This window comes from Macaca nemestrina, chromosome 7 (assembly GCF_043159975.1).
Source record: "Macaca nemestrina isolate mMacNem1 chromosome 7, mMacNem.hap1, whole genome shotgun sequence".
Classification (NCBI taxonomy): domain Eukaryota; kingdom Metazoa; phylum Chordata; class Mammalia; order Primates; family Cercopithecidae; genus Macaca; species Macaca nemestrina.
Genome location: NC_092131.1, coordinates 129,115,725 through 129,142,178, shown reverse-complemented (window position 1 = coordinate 129,142,178; position 26,454 = coordinate 129,115,725). Strand labels below are relative to the sequence as shown.

The 26,454-nt window shown below is 42.4% G+C and overlaps 2 protein-coding genes across 7 annotated transcripts in view; one reads left to right on the top strand and one right to left on the bottom strand.

Annotated features, from left to right (window-relative positions):
* The window catches only part of LOC139364429 (golgin subfamily A member 6C-like), a 55,478-nt gene extending 30,775 nt beyond the window's left edge, over window positions 1-24,703 (top strand). For 5 of the 6 annotated variants that reach the window (XM_071101097.1, XM_071101099.1, XM_071101100.1 and 2 more), the window contains one exon: window positions 30-424. In XM_071101097.1, the coding sequence (XP_070957198.1) occupies window positions 30-244 (215 nt within the window). In that variant the 3' untranslated portion in view covers window positions 245-424. Of the gene's footprint in view, window positions 1-29; window positions 13,020-21,871; window positions 21,924-24,660 lie in introns of those variants that run through there. The other variant, XR_011626382.1, reaches the window with a different exon arrangement.
* LOC105463791 (putative HIG1 domain family member 2B) lies at window positions 3,520-3,837 on the bottom strand. Its single transcript, XM_071101108.1, is given in 3 exon segments — window positions 3,520-3,542; window positions 3,545-3,765; window positions 3,767-3,837. Coding segments are annotated over 3 exon segments (315 nt in total).
* Window positions 24,704-26,454: the final 1,751 nt, after the last annotated feature.

Here is a 26,454-nt window from a genome sequence, read left to right as displayed (position 1 = left end):
CTCAGACCCCCGCCTCCCTCTCTCCGAAGATCTTTGTGAGGTGAGCCTGGCCCACAGCGTGGAGCCTGCAGCGGGAGAGGCCAGGGAGGGTCCTCCCCTTGGCAACCCCACCGCAGAGAAGATCGTGCAGCTGCTTCCTGTAATGCAGGACACCCAGGAGCACCCAGGCTTGGCCAGCAAACCCTGCGTCCCTTTCTTTTACCGGGCGGCGGCGAACAGGGAGATCAACATCGTCATCATCTGAGAGCTAGTCAAGAAATTGAAAACAACAACAACAACAACGAAAAGTTATGGGGTTAATCCCCTGCACAATTCATTTACTTCATTTGAATGTTACAGCCCCTCATGTTTATTTGTGTTTCTAATTTACAGTTTAAATTTTTTATAAAAAGTTAAGGGAGAGTGGCTCTTTCCCTAATGTTCACTGTGGCATCCTTTAGCATTTTTGTTTTTACTTTGATAATTGTAGGTCTTGAGCGTGCATATCGAGTTTGCCCTCAGGTAGTGGGAGTTCAAACACACAAAGACCCACTGTTTGCACAAAACTATTCTTGCTGGTTTGGAATAGGCTGCCATGCTTTTTTTTAATGTTATTGCAGCATGTATATTCATTACAGAATTCAGATAAAATTCGCTTGTGTTCTGCTATTATGTTTGATGGAATCCTAATCACAGTGAGCTCTTAATTAGCTCAATATGTGGTTTGCCCTCAAGTGCGCACTGTTTCTTACTTTGTAATATGCCCCTGTGAGTACTGACATTTAGAGTTGTTTAAAGGCCGAGAACTGGAAACAGCCTTTCCCCTATTTTCTGTGTATTGGGGATGGGAGGAATAACATTTTGGGGAGCTTTTTAAATCTCACAGAAGAGGAAAGTGGCCTGCTCTGGCAGGTGTGTGAAGGATAGAGTGTGTTTCATTTGTTCTGGTGCCAGGAATGAGCGCGGTTCTATGGTAGTTCCCTTAGGATTTGTTCGTGCTCTGGGCTCATGAAGATATCGCAGCATGAGCTGCAACGCTTGGACTCTTTCTCAGTGACCTAAAAGGGATTATTTCTGAGGAATGACAGGCTCCCATCATTGACTATGGATGTGGAAAATCTTTTCTAGCTTAGAGCCTTTATATCTACAATACTTTAAAGTCAGAGTTCATATTACCTGTTTTAATCACAGGACTATAAGTCCCAGTATGCAAAAGGGCACTGGTTGGCATTCTTCTTAATGTATTTAGTAAAGATCATAAGAAATCCTTTCAGAGTTTAAATGTCCCTGGAACAGGCATACAGGCTCTAGTCAAGAATGAATTCGAGTGAAGGAAAGCTGTGTGACACCTGGCATTCCTCTATGTTCATGGAGCTTCTTTGAGGCTAGAAGATTGATTTTACCATCTAGACCTCTCTGGCTAACACCTATTCTTTATTGATTACTCTGACATAGGAATTTACTTATTTTCCTTGAATGGAAAACATTGTAAAAACAATAACAACCATTATTAAAACCAATATATATGAGAGTACTTAGTTGAAACAAAAAGGAGATTTAGTAGACAGTATTACACTACATTTGAAAATCAAGGGGAAGTTTATGCAACTTAAAATGTTTACAAGCTGCTGTGCAATCTACTGTTTGTGAAGCTCAAAGTATTATGAGGAAAAGTGTCTATACCATCACAGAGTTATGTCTCCTCACAAAGTTCTTTACGAAGAGTGAAATATGTTTTTATACCTCTCGGTTTCAGTTAGAGGCATATTTTGTGCCCTATTTATGTTAATGTGTCGTACATGATGAATGAATTCTTTCAGTCATACATTGCCTAAATCATAACTTAGAGGTTGCGATGAGCCGAGATCATACCACTGCACTCCAGGCTGGGCAAAAAAAGTAAACTCCATCTCAAAAAACAAAAAAAAACCCCTATAATAATAATAGAAATCAAAGTGTATAGATTATAATATACCACAGACAGGCGGGACCCAGTGGCTCATGCCTGTAATCCCAGCACTTTGGGAGGCCGAGGCAGGTGGATCACCTGAGGTCAGGAGTTCGAGATCAGTCTGGTCAACATGGTGAAACCCTGTCTCTACTAAAAATACAAAAATTAGCTGGGCATGCTGGTGGGTGACTGTAATCCCAGCTACTTGGGAGGCTGAGGCAGGAGAATAGCTTGAACCTGGGAGGTGGAGATTGCAGTGAGCTGAGATCATGCCATTGCACTCCAGCCTGGGGGACAAGAACAAAACTCTGTGAAAAAAAGAAAAGAGGAAGGAAGGAAGGAAGGAAGGAAGGAAGGAAGGAAGGAAAAGAAAGAGGGAGGGAGGGAAGGAAGGTAGGAAGAGAAAGAAAGAGGGAAGGAAGGAAGGGAGACCATATTCATACTAGTAGCTGCTTATGACTAATACAAGGATGAGGATTAGAAGGGATTCCCACTTTATAATACATTCTTTCTTTTATATAATAATAATAATAATAAAGACAGCCAGGCACAGTATCTCATGCCTGTAAACCTAGTGCTTTGGGAGGCTGAGGTGGGAGGATCATTTGAGCCCAGGAATTCGAGACCAGCCTGCGCCACAGAGCAAGACTCCATCTCTACAAAATCTTTAAAATAATTAGCCAGGTATGGTAGCCTGTGCCTCTAGTCCCAGTTACTAGGGAGGCTAAGGCAAGAAAATCATGTGAGCCCAGGAGGTCGAGGCTGCAGTGAGCTATGACAGTGCCACTGCACCTGCACTCCAGCCTGGGTGACAGAGTGAGACCTTGTCGCTCTTTAAAAAAAAAGTGAAGCAAATATAACAAAATATTAACAACAGTCAGTGTTGATTCTGTGGTAGGAACATATTTGTTTGCAATATCATGCTCTGTACTTTTCTGTATCTTAAAAACCTTCCTGGCCAGGCGCGGTGGCTCATGCCTGTAATCCCAGCACTTTGGCAGGCCGAGGTGGGTGGATCATGAGGTCAGGAGTTCGAGACCAGCCTGGCCAACGTGGTGAAACCCCATCTCTACTAAAGATACAAAAAATTAGCCGGGGGTGATGCTGCGTGTCTGTAATCCCAGCTTCTTGGGAGACTGAGGCAGGAGAATTGCTTGAATCCGGGAGGCAGAGGTTGCAGTGAGCCTACATTTTGCCATTGCACTTCAGCCTGGGCGACAGGGGGAGACTCCATCTCAAAAAAGAAAAAAAAATTCCCCCTTCCCATACGAATATGCCTAGTTAATAAAAGCAATCCTAAAAGATTACATACAGTATGTATGTAATTTTTTCCTTTTTTTTTTTTTTTTAGAGTTTATTAAGCAAGGGAGCGGAGGGGAGATGTGGCACAAATAGAAGTATGTAACATTCAAACAACAAAATCTGGGATTTTTGAAAAAATCTTTCAGTTACGGTTACACAAAGGGTCACTTCCTCCCCCAACGACACAGGGACCTCTCAAAGGAGAGGAGGGAGTAAGTCCCATGGTAGGGCCACTGGTTGCTCCTGGATTTCGGAATGATTTCTGCAGAGGTTTCAAGACCCTGGGCTCAGGGTCGAGACTTCATAGTGGGGTAGCTAGACCCAGCAAGATGGCTGCGACAGTGAAGCCCTGGGCGGTGATCCGGGCACGCATCTTGAGCTGTGAGCACTGGCTGTTGCCCTGGTGGAAGCAGTAGAGGCCTTTGGTGAGGGCGGCCGCCGTGCCCAGGCAACCTATGGGTACCACCGTGTTCTCGCGCGCCTTGCGAAGGAACCTTTTCTTGAAACCCTCTGGATTGCTGTAAACAGTGGGCTAACCCCTCAATGACGAGAGGCTTTGATGATTCAGAGGGGGCCTCCAGAGTCACAGAGCCTGGAGTCGCCATACCCGGGCCACAGCTGCAGGAGAAAATCCTTTTTTTTTTTTTTCTTTTTTGAGACGGAGTCTCGCTCTGTAGCCCAGGCTGGAGTGCAGTGGTGCAACCTTAGCTTACTGAAACCTCTGCCTCCCTGGTCCCAGTTCAAGCAACTCTCCTGCTTCAGCCTCCTGAGTAGCTGGGATTATAGGAACGTGCCACCATGCCAGGCTAATTTTTGTATTTGTATTTTTACTAGAGACGGGGTTTCACCATGTTGGCCAGGCTGGTCTCGAACTCCTGACCTGATGATCCGCCCACCTCGGCCTGCCAAAGTGCTGGGATTACAAGCGTGAGCTACCGCGCCCAGCCTACATGTTTTATATAATGTTATTTGATGTAACAACTGGGAAAGGACAAAATTATAGAAATGGAGAATAGATTAGTGCCTGCAGGGGTTAGGAATGGGGAGGTGGTGGGAAGGAGGTATATGTTTATTAAAGGGTAACGAGAGGGAGGCTTGTGGTGATGGAACTCTTTATATCTTGACTATGGTGACAGATACACAAAACCTACCCGTGTGACAAAACTGCACAGAACTAAATACACACAAATGAAGGACAAGTGGGGAAGTCTAAATCAGATTGGTTGACTGTATCAATGTTAACATTCTGGCTGTGCTATTACACAATAGTTTTGGAAGATGTTACCATGGGATAACTGTAGAAAGGGTACATGTGATCTATCTATTATTTCTTACGACTGCAGGTGAATCTACAATTATCTCATAAGATAAAGGGCGTGGTGGCTCACACCTGTATACCCAGCACTTTAGGAGGCCAAGGCAAGCAGATCACTTGAGGCCAGGAGTTTGAGACCAGCCTGGCCAACATGGTGAAAGCCCATCTCTACTAAAAATACAAAAATTAGCCAGGTGTGGTGGCACACTACTCAGGAACTACTCAGGAGGCTGAGGCAAGAGAATCGCTTGAACCCAGGAGGCGGAGGTTGCAGTGAGCCAAGATCACACCACTGCACTCCAGCCTGGGTGATGGAGTGAGACTCTGTCTCAACAACAACAACAAGACTGCAAGGGAATAATGTTCTGTTTGGGAAAGAGATTGGATGTAAATAGGGGCTCTGGTAGCTGGGCGTGGTAGCTCACACCTATAATCCCAACACCTTGGAAAACTGAGGCAAGAGGATCACTTGAACCTAGGAGTTCGAGACCAGCTTGGGCAATATAGCGAGATTCTGTATCTATAAAAAATGAAAAAAATTAGCTGGGCACGGTAATGCATGCCTGCGGTCTCAAGTACTCAAGAGGCTGAGGCAAGAGGATCAATTGAGCATCCAGAAGTTGAGGCTACAGCGAGCCATAATCATGCCACTGCACTCCAGCCTGGGCAATAAGGCAAGACTGTGTCACTAAAAATTAAAAAAAGAAAAGAAAAGAAAAAATAGAATATATAAAAGTAAATGAAAATTAAAAATAGGGGTCTGGAGCTGGTAGGGAAGAAACAGAGCTGTATGGGAGAATACTTTCCCTTGTTGATATGTGGTCTGTGTCCCCCTTTTCTCCTCTTATTTTCATTTGCATTCTTGCTCTGATTGACTTCCTTCTCAAGTACCTCTTCTCTCTGACTTTCCCTGTCTCATGATTTTCCCTCTTTGCTTTGCTAAAAGACTCTATCCCTGCATCTTATTCAGAGCACACTGACTACACTGGACAGGATTTACAAGGGGGAAGAGGTACTCACAGAATCCTGGATTTCTGAAACACTTAAGCTACAAACGTAGGTGAATATCAGAGTCCAATAGTCACATATTATATAGAGGAAAACCGAAGTGTTGAGAAGGGAAATACTTGTGTCACTCACAGAGGGAATTTTTGGTAAAGTTGGAATATGAACCTGGGACCCGCTAGGACAGCTTCCCAAAAATTTTTTTTTTTTTTTTTAGAAGGTTCTCACTCGTCACCCAGGCTGGAGTTTGGTGGCATGATCAAAACTCACTGTGGTCTTGACGTCCCAGGCTCAAGTGATCCTCCTGCCCTAGCCTCCCACGTAGCTAAGACTGCAGGAGTGTGCCACCATGCCTGGCTAATTTTTTTTGTATTTTCATTTTGTAGAGATGGGGTCTGGATATGTTCCCCATCTGGTCTCAAACTCCTGGACTCAAGTGGTCCTCCTACCTTGTGCTCCCAAAGTGCTGGGATTAGAGGTGTGAGCCATTGCGCCTAGCCCTAGTTTCTGTAATTTTCAACAGACGGAGCTCACTAGTTGGAGAGAAAGAGGTTCCTGGGGGCAATCAATTAAAACATAGAGAAATTAGAGCAACATGGTAAGAGAAATAATCTAACCAGGTGCAGTGGTTTGCGCCTGTAATCCTAACACTTGGGGAGGTCAAGGCAGGAGGATCACTTGAGCCTCGGAGTTTGAGACCAGCCTGGGCAATATGGCAAAACTCCATCTCTACAAAAAATAAAAAATTAGCTGAGCATGGTGGTGCATGCCTGTAGTCCCAGCTACTCAGGAGGCTGAAGTAGGAGGCTCTCTTGAGCCTAGGAATTTGAGGCTGCAATGAGCCATGATTGTGCCACTGCATTTCAGCCTGGTGACAGAGCAAGAGACTCTGTCTCAAAAACAGAAAGAAAAGAAAGAAAAAGAAAAAGAGAAGAAAGAAAGGAAGAGAAAAAAAGAAAAAGAAAAGAGAAGGAAAGAAAGAGGGGAGCCGGGCTCAGTGGCTCATGCCTGTAATCCCAGCACTTTGGGAGGCCGAGGAGGGCAGATCACCTAAGATCAGGAGTTTGAGAGCAGCCTCGCTAACACAGTGAAACCTCGTGTTTACTAAAAATACAGAAAATTAACCGGGCGTGGTGGCACACGCCTGTAGTCCCAGCTACTAGGGAGGTTGAGGCAGGAGAATCATTTGAACCAAGGAGGCAGAGGTTGCAGTGAGCTGAGATTATGCCATTGCATTCCAGCCTGGGCAACAAGAGCAAAACTCCATCTCAAAAAAAAAAAAAAAAAAAAAATGAGAGAGAGGGAGAAAGAAGAAGGAAAGAGGGAGGGAGGAAGAGGAAAGAAGGAAGGGAGGGAAAGATATAGTTATTAAGTAATTATGAGCCAGAGTTATAAACTAGCCAGATGGTTTTGTGATGGAATTTGGGTAGAATGAAAATCTCAAGAGGTTAAATTCCTAAGAGGCAACTCTTCTCTCTTACTAACTATGGATTATTTTAAATGCACCCGATACCCCTCCTCAGGATGTAATGTTATACCATAAATGCTATGGGGAGAAACTGCCCAAATGAACAGACCAGCGCTCACGCTGAGAACAGGAATAGGGAGTAGACTATTTTGAGCCTACCTTTTAAAAAAACACTTGCATTTTGGGAAAATATCAAAAAACATGTCCAACAGGGTTATCCTGTTGGTACCAAAGACCTTCAGAAATTTCAGAACATAGGATGTTGGTAAGAAGCACCAAAGCAGAAAGCACCTCCTTCTGCATGCGAGAAACCATCATTTATGTGGGAGTGATGTTGGCTAACACAAGGAAGGGTCTCTGTTAAGCAAGTGAAGGGTGGAAGGAGCTGTTGCCAGAGCCCGCCAGAAGCATCCGGGTAAGCAGCTGCTGGCCCACACCTTTCCTACTTACATGGAACAGTGGAAAGTGCCAACAGAGTTCTCCCGGCGAATGTCTTCATATGCCTCATAGATTCCCTGCTTTTGCCTGGGCAAAATAGTCCATCAACCAAAGTTTAGGTTTTCTGCTCTTCTTCCCATTCTTACCCAGCCGGGGGAGTCTACAGCCTAATTCAGCTTTGACCTCAGTAGCTAGAGGAAACGTGGTTAAACAAAATAAAGAAGTTAGAAATGGTTAAACAAAGAAGTTAGAAGCTGATTTACCTTTAAAAATAACACACTTAAGTTCTTGTCTACAGTAAACTTTATGGATTGAAAATTATTCTGACTTCTCATCTCAACAGATATCCTACACATATCACAGATCAGCATACATATATGCCTCTTAGAAAAGTTCTGCTATTAAAACTCGAAGGAAAAATGAGATCATGAATAAACTGAACATTAAAAAAATTTATCTTTCATAACTTTTCATTCAATCTAATATCTGTGTATGTATAATCATTTATTTTTTCATGTACTAATTCGTCTATGTATTTACCAATCAATAAATATAATCTGATGTGCACTATGACAAATGAGGTCAAAAAAAAAGGAGATACCCGGATGCACACAAGATATAAAGATGCAGGGCTGGGCACGGTGGCTCACGCCTGTAATTCCAGCAGGAAGGGTAGGCTGAGGCGGGCAGATCACCTGAGCTCAGGAGTTCAAGATCAGGCAGGCAATCATGGTGAAAACCCATCTCTACTAAAAATACGAAAACTTAGCTGGGTGTGGTTGCGGGTGCCTGTAATTCCAGCTACTCAGGAGGGTGAGCCTGAGGCACGAGACTCACTTGAACTCAGGTGGTGGAGGCTGCAGTGAGATCGTGCACTCCAGCCTGGATGACAGAGTGAAACTCTGTCTCAAAAAAAAAAAAAAAGAAAAAGAAAAAAAAGAAAAAAAAGTGCTATATTGAGGACTGAGACCTGAGATAGTGAGAGACAGCGATGTACAACTTGAGTCACACTGTGGACTGACAGGATGGGAAGAGCTAAGGGACTGTCTGAGGTGGGGGTGGCTGTCTGGTTCACTTGTTACCGCCTTGTTTATGTGACTTTGATAGTACTTAGCTTCTGCTGTTGATGCTCAGGGGGAGATACACCTAAACCACACAGACAGCATTCTTCTGAAAAGGAGAAGTTGCCAGGGAGTGCGGACCAGTAGTCTCAGTGGCCCTGTACCCTCCAAGCAGAAGTGTAGACTTCTTAGCTCTTCTTCCCTGTGACTGGCCTTCAGGTATAATTTCCAGTATATGGCTGCTTATAAATTCTATAGCTCAGGAGAATAAATAAGAGGCTGCTTTTCCAGAAAATCCAGTATTGGTCTTCCTCCTTTGGAGGCTTAGAGTCAGAACTCTCTTGTAGGCATGGTAGGATCCATGGAGGTGGCCACATCTTGCTTTCTTCAGTGAGTATTAGATCCCACAAGATGACCGCACAGCTAAACATAATTAAAACTTAGGTTTTATGATATTTGTTCCTTTCCTAAAAACCCTCAGTGACTCCTTATTATCCAGAGGGAGCATATAAGCTAAATAAATGTGAACTTTTTTCTCCAAGTAAAACATTCTCCCCAGTGAATAGAAAATCTTGTTTTCCTGTGTTACATTGAACCAAAATGGTTTTTTTTTTTTTTTCTTTTTGAGACAGAGTCTTGCTCTGTCACCCAGGCTGGAGTGCAGTGGCACAATCTCGTCTCTCTGCAACCTCCACCTCCCGGGTTCAAGTGATTATCCTGCCTCAGTCTCCTGAGTAGCTGGGATTACAGGCACCTGCCACCACGCCTGGCCAATTTTTGTATTTTTAGTAGAGATGAGGTTTTACCATGTTGGCCAGGCTGGTCTCAAACTCTGGACCTCAAGAGATCCATCCATCTGCCTCGGCCTCCTAAAGTGCTGGGATTACAGGCATGAGCCACTGCGCTTGGCCTCCTTTAAAATTATTATTATTATCATTATTATTATAGACAACACTTTATGTATTCTTCTGTATTTGCAAGTTACATGTTCATATAGCCATCTACAGATACCAGTTAGCCTTTGTAATCCATTCTCCACTTAAGTTTCACCGTTTACTGGCTTTTCAGTGAATCCCTTGAGGAAAGGTTTGGAAGTGAGAGGTAAATCCTTTATAAGGAGAATGCTACAGTCTATTGTCTGTTCACTATTCACCGATGACTAAACTGCCCCCCGGTCCTCCTGACTGCAGCAGGAACCCCCAAACAGTCATGCAAATGGACTAGGCCTGAGTCTGTAGTTCTTTGCTCTGAAAAAAGAGACATAATGGCTTCTACTTTCTAGTTCTCGTTTTGTGGAAATAATAGAGGAGTTTCTCTAGAATGGTTTTGGATCTGCTGGTTAAAGGGACCTTGGATATTTAGGCCCTGAAATAAATGGTTGCATCTTTGAAGGAAAAGGTGAAAGTAGTTTCTTACACTTTAGTGAAGAGGCCTTTGGAAAATTTTGTTCTAGATGTTGTGTATTCTCTGTAGAGGAGTGCTGGGAATTCCCCAAATCGGTAGAACTAACGGGTAACTGAAGAGAACAAGGAGTGACATGTCAGATTGAGAATCAGTCTTTTGAAAGTGGCAAAAAGACTATGTGTAAAAAGAATAGGGTAGAAGATAAAAAGAATAGGGTAGAAGACATTAGATTCAATTCCTCTTTTTATTTCATTTTTTTGATTCCTTGGGAATGATTTCTTCCTAGACTGCCAGTGTTGCATAGTAACCCCACCCATGAAGAGGACTGCAATACTGAAAAACTGCATGAAACTAAGCACTGTGGGTTGGGCAGGGTGGCTCACGCCTGTAATTCCAGCACTTTGGGAGGCCAAGGTGGCTGGATTGCTTGAGCTTAGGAGCTTGAGACTAGCCTAGGTAACAAGATGAAACCCTATCTGTACAAAAGACACAAAAATTAACTGGGTGTGATGGCATGAAGTTGTAGTCCCAGCTACTTGGGAGGCTGAGGTGGGAGGATCACTTGAGCCTGGGAGGTGGAGACTGCAGTGAGCTGTGATTGTCCCACTGAACTTGGGCAACAGAGCAAGATCCGGTCCCAAAAACAAAAAACTAAGCACTGGGGATTAGAAATGAGTATTTATTTATTTATTTATTTAGAGACAGAGTCTTGCTCTGTCTCCCAGGCTGGAGTGCAGTGGCAAGATCTTGGCTCACTTAGGCAAGGTGTTTAATCTCTGAAAAGTGGAGAATTTAGCAGCAGGCATGGTGACTGGTGCCTGTAATCCTAGCTCCTTGAGAGGATGAGGTGGAAGTGTTAAAGGTGGAGAGTGTCCAGATTATTGGTGTCTTGACAAAAGAATTGGAGAAAATGCACAAACAAAGCAAGGAAGGGACAAAGGAATTTATTAAACATGAAAGTACACTCCACAGTGTGGCAGTGGGCCTGAGCTTAGAAGTTCAAGCGCTCTGTCACAGAATTTTGGGGAGTTTAAATACCCCCAGAGGATTCCATGGTTACTTCGGGTATGCCTTATGTAAATGGAGAAGATGAAGTAAAGTTACAAAGACATTTACGACCTATGCCCTATGGACACAATATTTCCTGTTACAGCTGCAGTGTGAATTAGCCTTATGTTCCCTGCCTCCAGACCCTATTTTCCTGCCTCAGGAGGATTGCTTGAGCCTAGGAGTTCAAGTCCAGTCTGGACATCATAGTGAGACCTCTGTCTCTGAAAAAAAATTTTTGAGACAGAGTTTTTCTCTTGTTGCCCAGGCTGGAGTACAATGGCACGATCTCGGCTCACTGCAACCTCTGCCTCTTGGATTCAAGCACTTCTCCTGCCTCAGCCTCCCGAGTAGCTGGGATTACAGGAGCCAGCCACCACGCGCGGCTAAGTTTTTGTATTTTTAGTACAGACGGGGTTACACCATGTTGGCCAGGCTGGTCTCGAACTCCTGACCTCAGGTGATGTGCTCACCTCAGCCTCACAAAGTCCTGGCATTACAGGCGTGAGCCACTGAGCCCAGCAATTTTTTTTTTTTTTTTTTTTTTTTTTTTTTTTTTTTTTTTTTTTTAGACGTAGTCTCCTTCTATAGCTCAGGCTGGAGAGCTGTAGTGCGATCTCGGCTCACTGCAACCTCTGCCTCCTGGGTTCAAGTGATTCTCCTGACTCAGCCTCCTCCCGAGTAGCTGCGATTACAGGTGCCCACTATCATGCCCGACTAATTTTTTGTATTTTTAGTAGAGACGGGGTTTCGCCATGCTGGCCAAACTGCAAAAAAAATTTTTTTAATAAATGAAAAGCAGAGTATCTATCTGAAAAAAGTGGGAGACTAAGAGTCTCATGGGATTGTTATAAAGATTAAGAGAGTGTTACTGAAATACTTAGAAGAGCTGTCATTTTATTGCTGTCTTTTCCCCTTGTGTTTGGATAGATTACCGTACTTGTTTCACTAGGTAACTGTAATTATTAGTCAGTGGGGCTCTCCTTCTCTTGAAGGCCTGGAGAAACTTGTCTTAAATGCTGTCCCAATTCACGAATTGGGAGACGCAGATTTTATGTCTACATTACAAGAGCGAGACTTAAAAGTATGAATTGGGACTAAAGTCAGTGCTCAGGTGCAGCGATCCTCTGTTTTGTTCATCACACAGCTCCCGGCACTTTAATAAATGAGGCTCAAAGAAACGACGGGCTTAGGTCATGCAGTAATCAAATCCAGAACTCATGTTTGATTCCAAAGCCCACACGTTTCCCTGGTTTAGAAACACTAAACATTTAATTCACCGCACCTGGGGCCAGACAGGCACTGGAAAACGCCTGAAGTATGCTAGGAAGGGAAGACTGTGGTAAAAAGGCCAAGAAATGTTTATCTACAGTCGCAGCCGCCATTCAGATCGATTTCACTGTCTTGCAGAAACGCAGGCCTACTGTCGTCTCTTTATCCCATGGCCGATTTCTTGCGAAATCTCCTAACTTTTAAATATTTCCGATCAAAAGACTGCTGCTCAAACGGAGCCCACCGGGAGCGTGTTTGCAAATTCTGGAGTAAACAAGAGTGGGAAGCTGATAAGGTGAGTACCTCAATTCCATAGGGATAGCCAAGAAACGGGGAGTTTCGTACCAAAGGCAAGAATGAGATTCTCCGCCCGAGGGTCCCGGAAGGAGGACTGAATTAAATGCAGATTAGAGTCAGGGCACGGCCAGGTGGCGGGGAAACAGGCTGACATCCCAGGTGGCTGGCCTATCCAGCCAGCGCGGCCGGAGGTACACACCATGTACAGACCACGACGAGAGGAGTTAGGGGCTTCTCGGGATAAAGGCAGCGAGTGGCTGCGCATTCCCTCCCCTACTCTTTCAGCGGTAAGCCTTCTGTGGAGCAGACCCTAACTCTCCCCCGATTCCTTAGGTCACTCGGCTATTTACTTCCTTCCCCGGCTCCTCAGCGTCCTCCACAGTCCTACAACTTCCGCTTGCCTCGTTGTCTGGGAAACCGCCGACTTCCGGTCGCGCAGTGGTGGGCTGAGCCCAGATGGCTGAGGAGAGAGTTGCGATGGTGAGCGCCGAGATTCTCTTTAGTTGCCCGGCCAGGGCAAGGCAGGATGGCGGGTGGCCTCTGTCCCATACAGCGGTTCCTGGAGAGAGGCGGAGCTGGGTGCCGAGCGTCTCATGGTGGGCGGGACGACACGGTTCCCTTCCTACTGTCCCGGGAACTGGTCGCCTGGGGCAAGTCTGGATACTTAGCAGCACAGGTCCTGTTCTAGGACTGTGGTCCCTCTTGGGGTGCCCTGGACGGAGAAGGGAGACTTCTCACCTGTAATGGCTCTTACCCTAGTCCCATCTTTTTTTTCTTTCGGGGGTTTGGAAGGTAATAACTAGCACTTGTGTAGACAGTTTCTGTTAATCCCGTGAATTGGGAATTTAACATGAACGACAGCCTGGAAGCTTGCAGCGTCACTGCCTCCTGCCAGTGGAGCAGGGCTATGTTTTTTCTGTGGTGATTAAGTTTAGGAAAGTACGGTTTTGGAATTCAGCTGAAGGCTGAGTTGGGCGTTAACTCCACAGAACTGCTAATAGAGAGGAACCCGATGAATTCAGGATGAGCTAGTCGCTGTTTTTTTTGAGGCATATATCCATAATTGGATCTAATTTCGGTGAAGTGCCAAGTATGAGGATTTGTTTACCTTGCTTTAGTGTTGGGTTTGAAAGCCTGTTCTGTGCATTTGTTAGAATGATTTTAGGTATTCGGAATTTATTGTCTTTCGAAAAACGCCTTGGAAAACAGTACGATAGCAGCCTTTGACTGTTTCACAACTTAGTTTTGGCTAAGCAGCAAGCTTAGTGTTATTGCTAGAGGGCCTTTTGTTTGTTTTCTACTCTCATTTGCAGAGTTGTCATATTATTCAAGTCTAATTAGAAAACTCTGAAGACAAACTTTTTTTTTTTTTTTTTTTTTTTTTGAGACGGAGTGTCGCTGTTGTGGTCCCGGGCTGGAGTGCAATGGCGCTATCTCGGCTCACTGCAACCTCCGCCTCCCGATTAGCTGAGAATACAGGCGCCTGCCACCACGCTCGGCCGAAACATTTTTATTAAGCTAAGAAATTAAAAATAACTGGGCCGGACGCGGTGCATCACGCCTGTAATCCCAGGTACCCGGAAGGCTGAGGCAGGAGGATCACTTGAACCCCGGAGGCGGAGGTTGCAGTGAGCCGAGACCACGCCACTGCACTCTAGCCTGGGCGACACAGACAGACTCCGTCCCCCCCCACCCCAAAAAACCCAAAGATTTTAAAATAATTAAATAGACCAGGCGTGGTGGCTCACGCCTGCAATTCCAGCACCTTGGGAGGCTGAGGTGGGTGGATCGCCTGAGATCAGGAGTTGGAGACCCGCCTGGGCAACGTAGTGAAACCCCGTCTCTACTAAAAAAATACAAAAAATTAGCTGGAAATGGTGGCAGGCGCTCGTAATCCCAGCTGGTAGGGAGGCTGAGGCAGGAGAATCGCTTGAACCCAGGAGGCAGAGGTTGCAGTGAGCCGAGATCGTGCCATTTCACTGCAGCCTGGGCAACAAGAGCGAGACTCCGTCTCAAAAAAAATAAAAGATAGCATGGTTAATGTTACTGGGTTTTAAATATTAAAAACATAGGAAAGAAAATACTTCTCCACAATCTTAAAGTGTAAAAGATAACGGGTAACATAACATTGCTACAAGTACAGCTTATCCTTTAGTGCTCATCGCAGGTGTTTGTGTAACAGAATATGAACTTGAGTCTGTGAGGGCAGAATTGTCCTGTACATTTGAATGTCTAATACTGTTTTAAAGAGAATAGTTTTTGTTTTGATGTGACTTTAGCAATGAAGCCTGAAGTTAACTATTTTCATTGTTGTCAGATTTATTGCTAGTATTATGTTTATAGTAATTTTCATCTTTTCAAGTTAGCAATGCATGGAAATTTGAATTTCTGCCCTTTTTGGAAAAGTGGTCTTTTATTTATCTTTATTTTTATTTATTTATTCTTTTTGGAGACGGAGTCTCAATCTGTCGCCCTGGCTGGAGTGCAGTCGTGCGATCTCGGCTCAGTGGAACCTCCGCCTCCGGGGTTCAAGCGATTTTTCTGCCTCAGCCTCCCGAGTAGCTGGGATTACAGGCCCTCACCAGCACGCCCAGCTAATTTTTGTATTTGTGCAGAGACGGGGTTTCACCATGTTGGCCAGGCTCTTCTGGAACTCCCGACCTCGTGATCTGCCCGCCTCGGCCTCCCAAAGTGTTGGGATTCCAGGCGTGAGCCATTGCCCCCGGCCTTATCTTTTAATACAATTAAAAGAACCCAGTAATCCTACTCCTAGACCTGTGTCCCATAGAAAAAAAAGTTAAACATGAGCGTGTAGTACTAGGACATTCACTGTAGTACTGTCTGTAGTGTCAAAAAGCTGGAAGCAAATTAAATGCCCATTAATAGGGTAATTGATGACTTCAGATATTTCCATACTGTGGAATATTATGCAGTCATTAAAAAGAATGTTATAACTAATTGCTTTTCCTCTCAGAAGCCCCTCTCTCTTACTAGAGAAAGCTGTTCTCTTTCCTTTCTTCTGCCTATTAAACCTCAGCTCCTAAACTCAGAAAAAAAAAAATAAATAAAGAATGTTACACTCTTGACTTGGAGGAACTTCCATGGTGTACATTTAAATAAAAGGTAGTTTTGAAGTGGGATATATTATGTGATCTTAATTTCATAAGACAAACGAAAACATATATAGATCTGTAGATAAGGATATATGGATATGGAGTAGAGAAAAGGAAAAGACTCAAAACTCACAGAGAATTTTTGAAAAAATGTATAGGTAAAAATCCAAGAAGGCTACAGTCAAGGACTTGAGGCCAGAAGACATCCCATCAAATCTGAGTAAAACTAGCTCAGTGTGGGACACAGAAATTCTAATATGCTACCAAAATTACTTATGGATTGCTACCAGTTCCTAGAAGGGAAAACTGAGGACTGATATTTGCATTTTCAGTGTATATAATAGTTTAGAATTGTTAAAAAATGAACAGATGGGCTGTACTTGGTGGCTTATGCCTGTAATGCTAGCACTTGGGGAAACTGAGGTGGGAGGATAGCTTGAGTCCAGAGATTGGAGACCAGCCTCTGCAACATGTTGGAGCCGCATTTCTACAAAAAACACAAAAATTATCCAGATGTGGCGGCATGTACCTGTAGTCCCAGCTGCTGGGGTGGATCATCTGAGCCCGGGGGAAGTTGAGGCTCCAGTGAGCCATGATCCTGCCTCTGTACTCCAGCAGGAACAGAATGAGACCTTGTCTGAAAAGTACAAAAACTAAAATTGAATGAGCAACTAGCTCTGGCTTTCATGATTTGTGCTTATAAATTTTTTTATAATGCCCTGATTCCCATTATATGATGTATTTGGATAAATACCTGTCATCCTGTAAATTAAAAGATTAAACTGATAAGAGCAGAAAACAGAAATTAGCACACTAGTTGATCTAGCTCAGATATAGTGCCTGTGTATCAGGTACTCCATGAATATTTGTTGGATGAATAAATGATCATAAAACTATATAAAAATGAAGAAATAACAGAAAAAAATAATTTGTTCTATATACATCCCATGAATGAGATTGAGTGGGTTAATAGAATCCTTTCCATCTCAGAATGTTCTGGAAAGTCTTGAGTAAAAGACTTAAAATAATTCTACTTTGTGCCGAAAGAAGGATTGCTGACTTTTGAAGGTGCTTTTTGAGTCTTTAACATTCTTTACTAATGTATTCCCCAAAGTTAAAAAATTCTAGTTAGGTTTTAAAAAATAGTTCTTTAACATTGAAAAAACAGTTTTGTTGAGGTATAATACACATACCATAAAATTTACCCAATTTAAGTACATCGTTTGATCAGTTTTAGTAAATTTATATAGTTGCACAGCTGTCATCAGAGGCTACTTTTAGAACATGTCCGTCATTCCAACAGGGTTCCTTGTGTCAGTGGAATTGCTGGGTTGTATTGTTTAAGTATTTGTTTAAAAAAAGGGAAACAAATCTGCCTAACTTCTGCAGACTATATACCAGTTAACATTTCCATGAACAATGCATGAGGGTTGTGATTTTTCCCCATCCCTGTCAACACTTGGTTTGTCAGTTTGTTTTTACGTAGCCATTCTAGTGGATGGGTAGTGATGGCATATGGTGGTTTTAATTTGTATTTCCTTCATGAATAATGATATTGAAGAATTTGTATATGTTTATTTTCCACGCATATCTCTTTGGTGAAATGTCTCTATACATTTTTGTGCATTTTAAAATCAGGATCATTAACCAAAACAACAAATAAGTATTCTCTTTTATTTTGAGGATTAATTTTTGTTGTTATGAAATATGCACCTAATATACCCGTAAAAGAGTGGTTAAAATGTTGTATGTATGCTTTAAAGGATAATATAGTGGAAACTTGTGTTGCTACTGCGCAGGTTAGGAAATGGGTCATTAATAACTTTGAAACCTCCTAAATGCCTCTCTCCTGCGTTTTCCTTCCTCCACATCAGATGTAGTGTTTCTTCAATTTTCTTTTCTTTTTTTTTTTTTTTTTGAGACGGAGTCTCGCTCTGTCGCCCAGGCTGGAGTGCAGTGGCGCGATCTCGGCTCACTGCAAGCTCCGCCTCCCGGGTTCACGCCATTCTCCTGCCTCAGCCTCCCGAGTAGCTGGGACTACAGGCGCCCACAACCGCGCCCGGCTAATTTTTTGTATTTTTAGTAGAGACGGGGTTTCACCGTGGTCTCGATCTCTTGACCTTGTGATCCGCCCGCCTCGGCCTCCCAAAGTGCTGGGATTACAGGCGTGAGCCACCGCGCCCGGCCATGTTTCTTCAATTTTCTATTAATGTTTTGTATTTTTTATAGTTTTACCATATATATTTTATATATATCCTTAAACAATATATTAGTTTTTAAAATTTGTTATTAACCTTCAGTTTATTCATTTTTTCAACACTGTAGTATCCTATTGTAGTAAAGTATGTCAGTTAACTTATCCATTCCTCTAGATGGAGATTGGGATTATTTCTGGTTTTTAGTTATTAAAAACAATGCTGCTGCTGGGTGCGGTGGCTCACACCTGTAATGCCAGCACTTTGGGAGGCCAAGGCAGTGGATCACGAGGTCAAGAGATGGAGACCATCCTGGCCAACTTGGTGAAACCCCGTCTCTACTAAAGATACAAGAATTAGCTGGATATGGTGGTGCGCGTCTGTAGTCCCTGCTACTCGGGAGGCTGAGGCAGGAGAATTGCTTGAACCCAGGAGGCGGAGGTTGCAGTGAGCTGAGATCGTGCTGCTGCACTTCAGCTTTGCAGAGCGAGAGTTCGTCTCGGGAAAAAAAAAAAAAAAAAAAAAAAGCTGTTAAAAATAGGGCCAGGACAGCCGGGCGCGGTGGCTCAAGCCTGTAATCCCAGCACTTTGGGAGGCCGAGACGGGTGGATCACGAGGTCAGGAGATCGAGACCATCCTGGCTAACACGGTGAAACCCCTTCTCTACTAAAAAAATACAAAAAACTAGCCGGGCGAGGTGACGGGCGCCTGTAGTCCCAGCTACTTGGGAGGCTGAGGCAGGAGAATGGCGTAAACCCGGGAGGCGGAGCTTGCAGTGAGCTGAGATCCGGCCACTGTACTCCAGCCCCGGCGACAGAGCAAGACTCCGTCTCAAAAAAAAAAAAAAAAAAAAAAAAAAATAGGGCCAGGACTAAGGAAAGGTAAGTGAGGTGCTTAGGGTTCACATTTTATGGAGTAAGTACCCCCTCAAGGTTTGTACCCTGGGTACCTCACAGGCCTCACTTTCGTCCTAGCCCTGAGCATTATTATGTAGGTCTTCTGATGTAATATCTAAGTTTCTCTAAGGTATACCTAGAAATAGATTGCTAGGTAATAGAGTATTACTTACAGGAAACTATATGGTGGTTGTAACAATTTATGCTTCTACCATCAGTCATTATGGTGGATATGAAATTATGTCTTAATGTGATAATTTACATTGCCCTGTTTTTTGTTTTTTTGAGACAGAGTCTTGCTCTATCACCCAGGCTGGAGTGCAGTGGCGTGATCTTGGCTCACTGCAACCTCTGCCTCCTGGGCTCAAGTTATCCTTCCATCTCAGCCTCCCGAGTAGCTGGGACCACAGGTGCAGGCCATGCTTGGCTAATTTTTGTATATTTTGTAGAGACAGAGTTTTGCCATGTTGCCCAGGCTGGTCTTAAAGTCCTGAACTCAACAGCCTGCCTTGGCATACCGAAGTGCTGGGATTACAGGCGTGAGCCACCACACCTGGCTGTTTGTTTTGAGCCTGTTCCTCAGGCTGGAGTGCAGTGGTTCCATCATGGCTTGCTGCAACTTGGCCTCCTGGGCTTAAGAGATCCTCCCACCTCAGCCTCCTGAGTAGCTAGGACTACGGGCACGTGCCACTATGCCTGACTAATTCCTAAAGTTTTTTTAATAGAGGCAGGGTCTCGCTATTTTGCCCAGGCTGGTGTCAAATTTCTAGGCTCATGTGATCCTCCTGCCTCAGCCTCCCAAAGTGCTGGAATTATAGGCCTGAGCCACCACACCTGGCTGATCTGTCTTAAACTAGAGAATTTCATTTTTTTCTACCTCCTTTCTTGCTTTTTTTTTTTTTAAAAAAAACTGAATTTCCATCTGTTCCCCCTCCCTTTCTGCTCCTCTTCATTCCTTGGAGGTTATACTTTGCCTTCCTTTAATGAGTACCAAAGAAATTAAAAAATACGTGTTTACTGTAAGTCCAAGCTTAAATGTTGCTAACACAGGGACTATCAAATGCTTTACTACCATCTATTGCCATCTGCAAATGTATGCCATTGTTGTTTAGTTTTGTAATTCCTAATGTATTTTAATTAAACACCACAAATTATGCTTTTTTTTTGGTTTTATTCAGTCAGTAGATGCTTAGAATACTGACTTATCTTACCAATTCCTTTGCTCATTCAACTCCTTCATCCTAGGATTATTTTTCTTTTTCCTAATATATTTTCATTAAAAGTTTATTTGGTGAGAATCTAAAAACTCTCAAATTCTGAAAGTTTTAAAAATTTGCCTTTGTTGTTGAAAATTAGTTTTGATGGATGTGAGAATCTAGATCAGGTGTTGGCAAACTTTTTTTTGGTAAAGAGCCAGATAGTAAATATTGTGGGCTTTGTGGGCCATGTAGTCTCTGTGATAACTACTCAACAATGGTGTTGTAGGACAAAAGCGACCATAGACATTCTATAAACATGAGTGTGGGTATGTTCCAACAAAATTTTGTTTATAGACACTGAAATTTGACTCAGAATTTTCATGTGTTAAAATATTTTTTGAATTTTTCCAAGCATTTAAAAATGTAAAAATCATTCTTAGCTTGTGGACCAAATAAAAAACAGGATGGATTTGACCTGTGGGCCATACTTAGCTGACCTCTGGTCTAAATTAACATCCATTTTACTTAGTACCTGACACTGGAGTAATTCTTCTGATGATGTCTTCTTGTGATATTGTCTTCCATTTTTAATTGTTGAAGAGCTAACTGTCAGTCTGTTTTTTTTGTTTTTCTTTTCCTCTTTTTTTTTTTTTTTTTGAAATGGAGATTTGCTCTTATCACCCAGGCTGAGTGCAGTGGCGTGATCTTGGCCCACTGCAGCCTCTGTCTCCTGGGTTCAAGTGATTTTCCTGCCTTGGCCTCCCAAGTAGCTGGGATTACAGGTGCCCGCCACCATACCCAGATAATTTTTGTACTTTTGGTAGAGATGGGGTTTCACCATATTGACCAGGCTGGTGTTGAACTCCTGACCTCAGGTGATCCACCTGCCTCGGCCTCCCAAAGTGCTGCGGTTACAGGTGCGAGGCACGGCATCTGGCCTTTCTTTATTATTTTTTTTTAAGACAGAGTCTCCCTCTGTCCCTCAGACTTGGGGGCAATGGTATGATCTTGGCTCACTGTAACCTCTGCCTCCCTAGTTCAAGCCATTCTCCTGCCTCAGCTTTCCAAGTAGCTGGGACTATAGGCACATGCCACCATGCCTGGCTAATTTTTGTATTTTTAGTAGAGATGGGGTTTCACCATGTTGGCCAGGCTGGTCTTGAACTCCTGACCTCAGGTGATCCTCTCCCCTCGGCCTCCCAAATAACTGTCCTTTCTTTGTTGGTAATCTGGTGATATATTTTATTGTTTGGCTGCTTTTAAGAGCTGCTTCTTGTCTCTGGTGCTGTTCATTATGATGTATCTAAGTATGTATTTATTTTCATTTAACCTGGTCAGGATTTGTTGAGTATCCAGAAACTAAGGATTGGTGTTTCTCATTACATCTGGAAAAATTTCAGCCATTATTTTTGCTTATATTGTGGTATGTCATAGGAAGATGATAAAAGAAAAATTAATTTGATGGTTTTCTACGAGGTTATAGTGTAAAATAACTATCTCCGTTTTAGAATTGAGTGCTAGACAGTTTCTGTGTAGATGACCTCATAAGCTTCCTTTTATCAAACAGTGATCACGTTTTTGGTTTGGCTGCTGAGAAGTATGGCATCAAGTGTAATACTAATATGAGGTGTTTAAGAACTTAGTATATTTCTTATGTACATTTTACTATATACTATAATTATACATTAAAAATACACATTGTAAATATAAATATGCATAATACATTGTTAATTGTTTGGATACCAAAAGTATGACTTGACATTTGTTTTTAAAACCATATTCAAAATAACTCTTTGTATCAGAATGTGGATTTAACGGATTAAATTGCATAATTGGTGAGCTACTGATTATTCTTGTTATTTGGATGCTTCTTTAAGTTAGCAACTTTATATTGTGGTCCTTCAATATAGACTACTTATTTCATTTCAGAGAACTCAATTTCCTGCATCTACTGAGTCTCAAAAACCCCAGCAGAAAAAAGGTCTGTATGCAATTTCATTGTATGTGTATATTTGCACAGGTTTCTCTCTCTCTCTCTTTTTTTTGGAGACAGAGTCTCACTGTCGCCCAGGCTGGAGTGCAGTGGCACAGTCTCAACTCACTACAACCTTTGCCTCTGGGGCTCAAGCAGTTCTCCTGCCTCAGCCTCTCGAGTAGCTGGGATTACAGGCATACGCCACCACACCTGGCTAACTTTTGTGTTTTAGTAGAGATGAGGTTTCACCGTGTTTGCCAGGCCAGTCTTGAACTCCTGACCTCAGGTAATCCACCCACCTCGGCTCCCAAAGCGTTGGGATTACAGGTGTGAGCCACCGCGCCCGGCCAGGTTTCTCTCTCTTGTTGATTCTCTTTTCTATTCTATATGATTTCAAAATGAGTGTTGGGAAAAGAAGTAATAGTCTAAATGTTCTGTCACATCTAGCTTTTATTTAATAGAGTTATTAGATATTAGGAGGTTGGTTTGACTTGGAAATTATTTAAATGGGGTTTGATTATTAAGTAAGTGTGTACTAATTTTCTGCTTCTGGAAAAACCACTCTGTGAAGTTCCAGATATCTTTTTGCTTTATCGGTTTCTAGTTTAATTTTATTGTGGATAGAGACCATTCTTTATATGGTTTGTTTTATGGCCCACAGCGTGGCCTTTGTTGGTGAATGTTCCACGTGCACTTGGAAAGAATATGTATTCTGCTCTTGTTGGAGGTAGCATTCTGTAAATGTCATTAGGTCAAGGTGGTTGATAGTGTTCTGTATATGCTTACAGATATTCATATTCCTACTGATGTAGTTACTGATTGGAAGGGTGATAGAAGAGTGTTGAAGTGTGCAAATGTACTTGTGGATTTGTTTCTACTTTCAGTTCTATCAGTTTTTGATTTGTGTATTTTGAAGATCTGTTGTTGGATGCATATACATTTAGGATTGTCTGATTTCTTGGTAAATTGACGCGTTTGTCATTATGTAATATTCCTCTTCAATTTCTGATAATATTCCCTGTTTGAAGTCTACTTTGATAATAGTTTAGTTTTAGTTATTTATTTAGCTATTTTAGTTTTGTTGTGGCCAGTCTTTGAATGGTATCAACGTATAATTTTCGTAGAGTAAAATTCCCTTTTTTTAGTACAAATTCTGAGTTTTGACAAATGAAACTAGCCATGTTATCACTACTGGCACCATAATCAAGTTATAAAAGTTTAATTACTCCCCCAAAATTCACCTTTACTTTGTAGTAAACCACTTCTTCCATTCCCAATTGCTGGGAGCCATTAATCTGTTTCTTTCTTCCTAGTTTTGCCTTTCTCAGAATGCCAAATAAATGGACTCATGCATGATTATTTTGAGAGAGAGGGTCTTGCTCTGTCACCCAAGCTAGAGTACAGTGGTGTGATTATAGCTCACTGCAGCCTCAAACTCCTGGGTTCAAGCGGTCTTCCCTGGTACCTGGGTCTATAGGTGCATGCCACCATGCCTGGCTAATTTTTAAATTTTTTTTTCTAGAAACACGGGGGCCTGGCTCTGTTGCCCAGGCTGGTTTTGAACTCCTGGCTTCAAGTGATAGTGCATCTTCCGCCTCCTGAGGTACTGGAATTACAGGCATGAGCTATTGCACCTGGGTTATGTAAACTTTTCAGTGGCTTTTTAAACCTCATACAATGTTTGTTTGTTTGTTTTTGAGACGGAGACTTGCTGTGTCGCCCAGGCTGGAGTGCGGTGGTGCGATCTCGGCTCACTGCAACCTCTACCTCCTGAGTTCAAGCGATTCTACTGTCTCAGCCTCCCAAGTAGCTGGGATTCCAAGCGTGCACCACCATGTCTGGCTCATTTTTTAATTTGTAGTATAGATGGGGTTTCACCATGTTGGCCAGGCTGGTCTTGAACTCCTGACCTCAAGTGATCCACCTGCTTTGGCCCCCCAAAGTACTGGGATTACAGGCATAAGCCACTGCATCCAGCACAATATAGGGAAGTATTACAAAAACAGGAGAAATGTCATCCTTAAGGATTAATGGACTTTAATTAACAAATTAAAAATCAAAGTAGTACTTTGAATAAAAAGCTGTCACATTTTACTGTGAAATCCTTAGACTTTTTTTAAACCTCTAGTTCAGGTTTTTTCAGCTTTGGCATGAATGATATTTTGAGCAAGATCAATCTTTGTTGGGAGAGTTGTCCTGTATATTGTAGGATGGTTAACAACATCCCTGGCTTCTACCTAGTAGATGACAGTAGCAGTTAATTGTGACAACCAAAAGTGTCTCCAGATGTTGCCAGTTATTCCTTCTGGGGCAAAATTGTTTCCACTTGAGAACCACTGCTCTGGTTGAGTAGTATAATACTTGGAAATAGAAGGCAGGAAGTTGGTAAGTGTGTAAAGAATTCACACAGCAGTTGGGTTAGCAAGCTGAGAGACTTGATTTGAACGAGTAGCAACTGGAGGCATTTCGACTGAGAATGGATGTTGTCCCTCCCCCTCCCCCTTTCCTCCTCAGCTTGAGAGGTCCATATCCTAGTTTGACTCTTTAGTTTTGAGGGTGATGACTGCCAGCTGTGGAAGGGGTAAACAGATTTCTATTTGGTATTTTTGTCCAAATATATCAGGACTTTTTCAAGAACAGGCAATGAAATTGTTGATCAGAATGACTTGATGGTTCTGAGAAAATAATATCCTACATGAGGCTACTGAAGTCCTCTTCCTTTTGCCCCATGATGTGACCTTAGGTGACTTCTGGCTTTCAGTTGAAGATCTTAGCCGTCTCTGAGGTGAGTGAACTGACTTACTGCTTAAGTCTATTTCCTTCCTTAAAGGAGTCTTCATTGAAAACTTGACCCATTTTGGGGTGGCCATAGCTGAGGATGAGTTTTGTCAACAACCTGAGCCGATATACTCACTATGTGAGAAGCTTGATCTCAGTTTGATATCTGGTTTTAGAGTAATTTTTAATAGAATAATTTATTATGGTAAAATATACATGAAATTTACCATTTTTAAGTGTGTAAGTCAGTGGCATTAAGTACATTTACAAAGTTATGCAACCGTCACCACTGTCCATTTCTAGAAGTGTTTCATCATTCCAAAGAGAAGCACTGTACCCAGTAAGCAATAAATCTCCACATCCTCTTGCCTCCCCAGATCCTGGTAATCTCCATTCTATTTTCTGTGTCTATGAATTTGACTATTCTAGGTTTTTCATATAAGATGAATCATACCATATTTGCCCTTTTCTGTCTGGCTTATTTGACTCAGCATTTTCAAGGTTCATTCATGTTGTAGCATGTATCAGAATTTCATTCCTTTTTAAGGCTGAATAATATTCTAGTGTATGTATATATCCCATTTTGTTTATCTGTCTGTTGATGGGCATTTGGGTTGTTTTCCTTAGAGTCTTTATATGTCAGTAACTCCTAATGAATTTAAAGGTTGTAGAAAGTAGGAACTTTGTAGATGTTCTAGAAATATGTCATTTCCTGTACTGTATATAATAATGTATTCTACAGACTAATTACTGTGTATATATTTGGTTCTCATAAGTGATTTTGTAGATGCTATACATGCTCTTGAGTTCATTAATCTTTTCCTTTTGCTAATTTTGGTCCTTGTGTATACAGAATTGTAGAGTTACAAGGTAATTTAGTTGTTATCTAATTTACCCTGAAGTCTACATGAAACCACTGTCACAGAGTCTTTGATAAGTAGTTACTGAATCTCACTATTTCTACTGTGATAGTGAATGACTTTCATTGATTAGCTTTCTGAAAGAATAGTTTATCTTACTTGTCTTGGTATCCTCACCTCTGAGTCTATTTGTCTATTGTAATCTGGCTTTTGCTCTACCACTCCACTGATTAAATTGATGAGCTAAGCATTGTTTTTTTTTTCTCACTGCAACCTCTGTCTCCCGGGTTCAAGTGATTCTCTTGCCTCAGCTTCCCGAGTAGCTGGTATTACAGGCGCTCACCACCACACCTGGCTAATTTTTTGTATTTTTAGTAGAGACGGCGTCTCACTGTGTTGGTCAGACTGGCCTCGAACTCCTGAACTCATGATCCACTCGCCTCGGCCTCCCAAAGTGCTGGGATTACAGGTGTGAGCCACCGCGCCTAGCCCAATTCTGTTTAATTTTTGAGGAACAATGTTAACTTCTAATTTAAATGGAAGGTAGCATATATCTAATTTTTCCCTATTATTTTTAATTTCAATGCTAGTCTATCTTTAAATCTGAAGTACACACTTGGATTTTGACAGATATGTATACTCATGTACATATTTATATTCCTGTAATCATGAGATCAAATTAAACATTTTTATCACCTGGAAAGTTTCCTCATGGCTTTTTCCAGTAAGTCTTCTGCTTCACTTCCCCAGATGCAACCATCATTGTGATTTCTGCCCCTATAAATTGATTTTGAACTGTCCTATAAGTGGTGCTTGAACTTCACACAAAGGGAGCCATACAGTATCTGCTATTTAGCTTTTGGCAACTTTTATACAACATGTTGTTTTGGAGATTGATC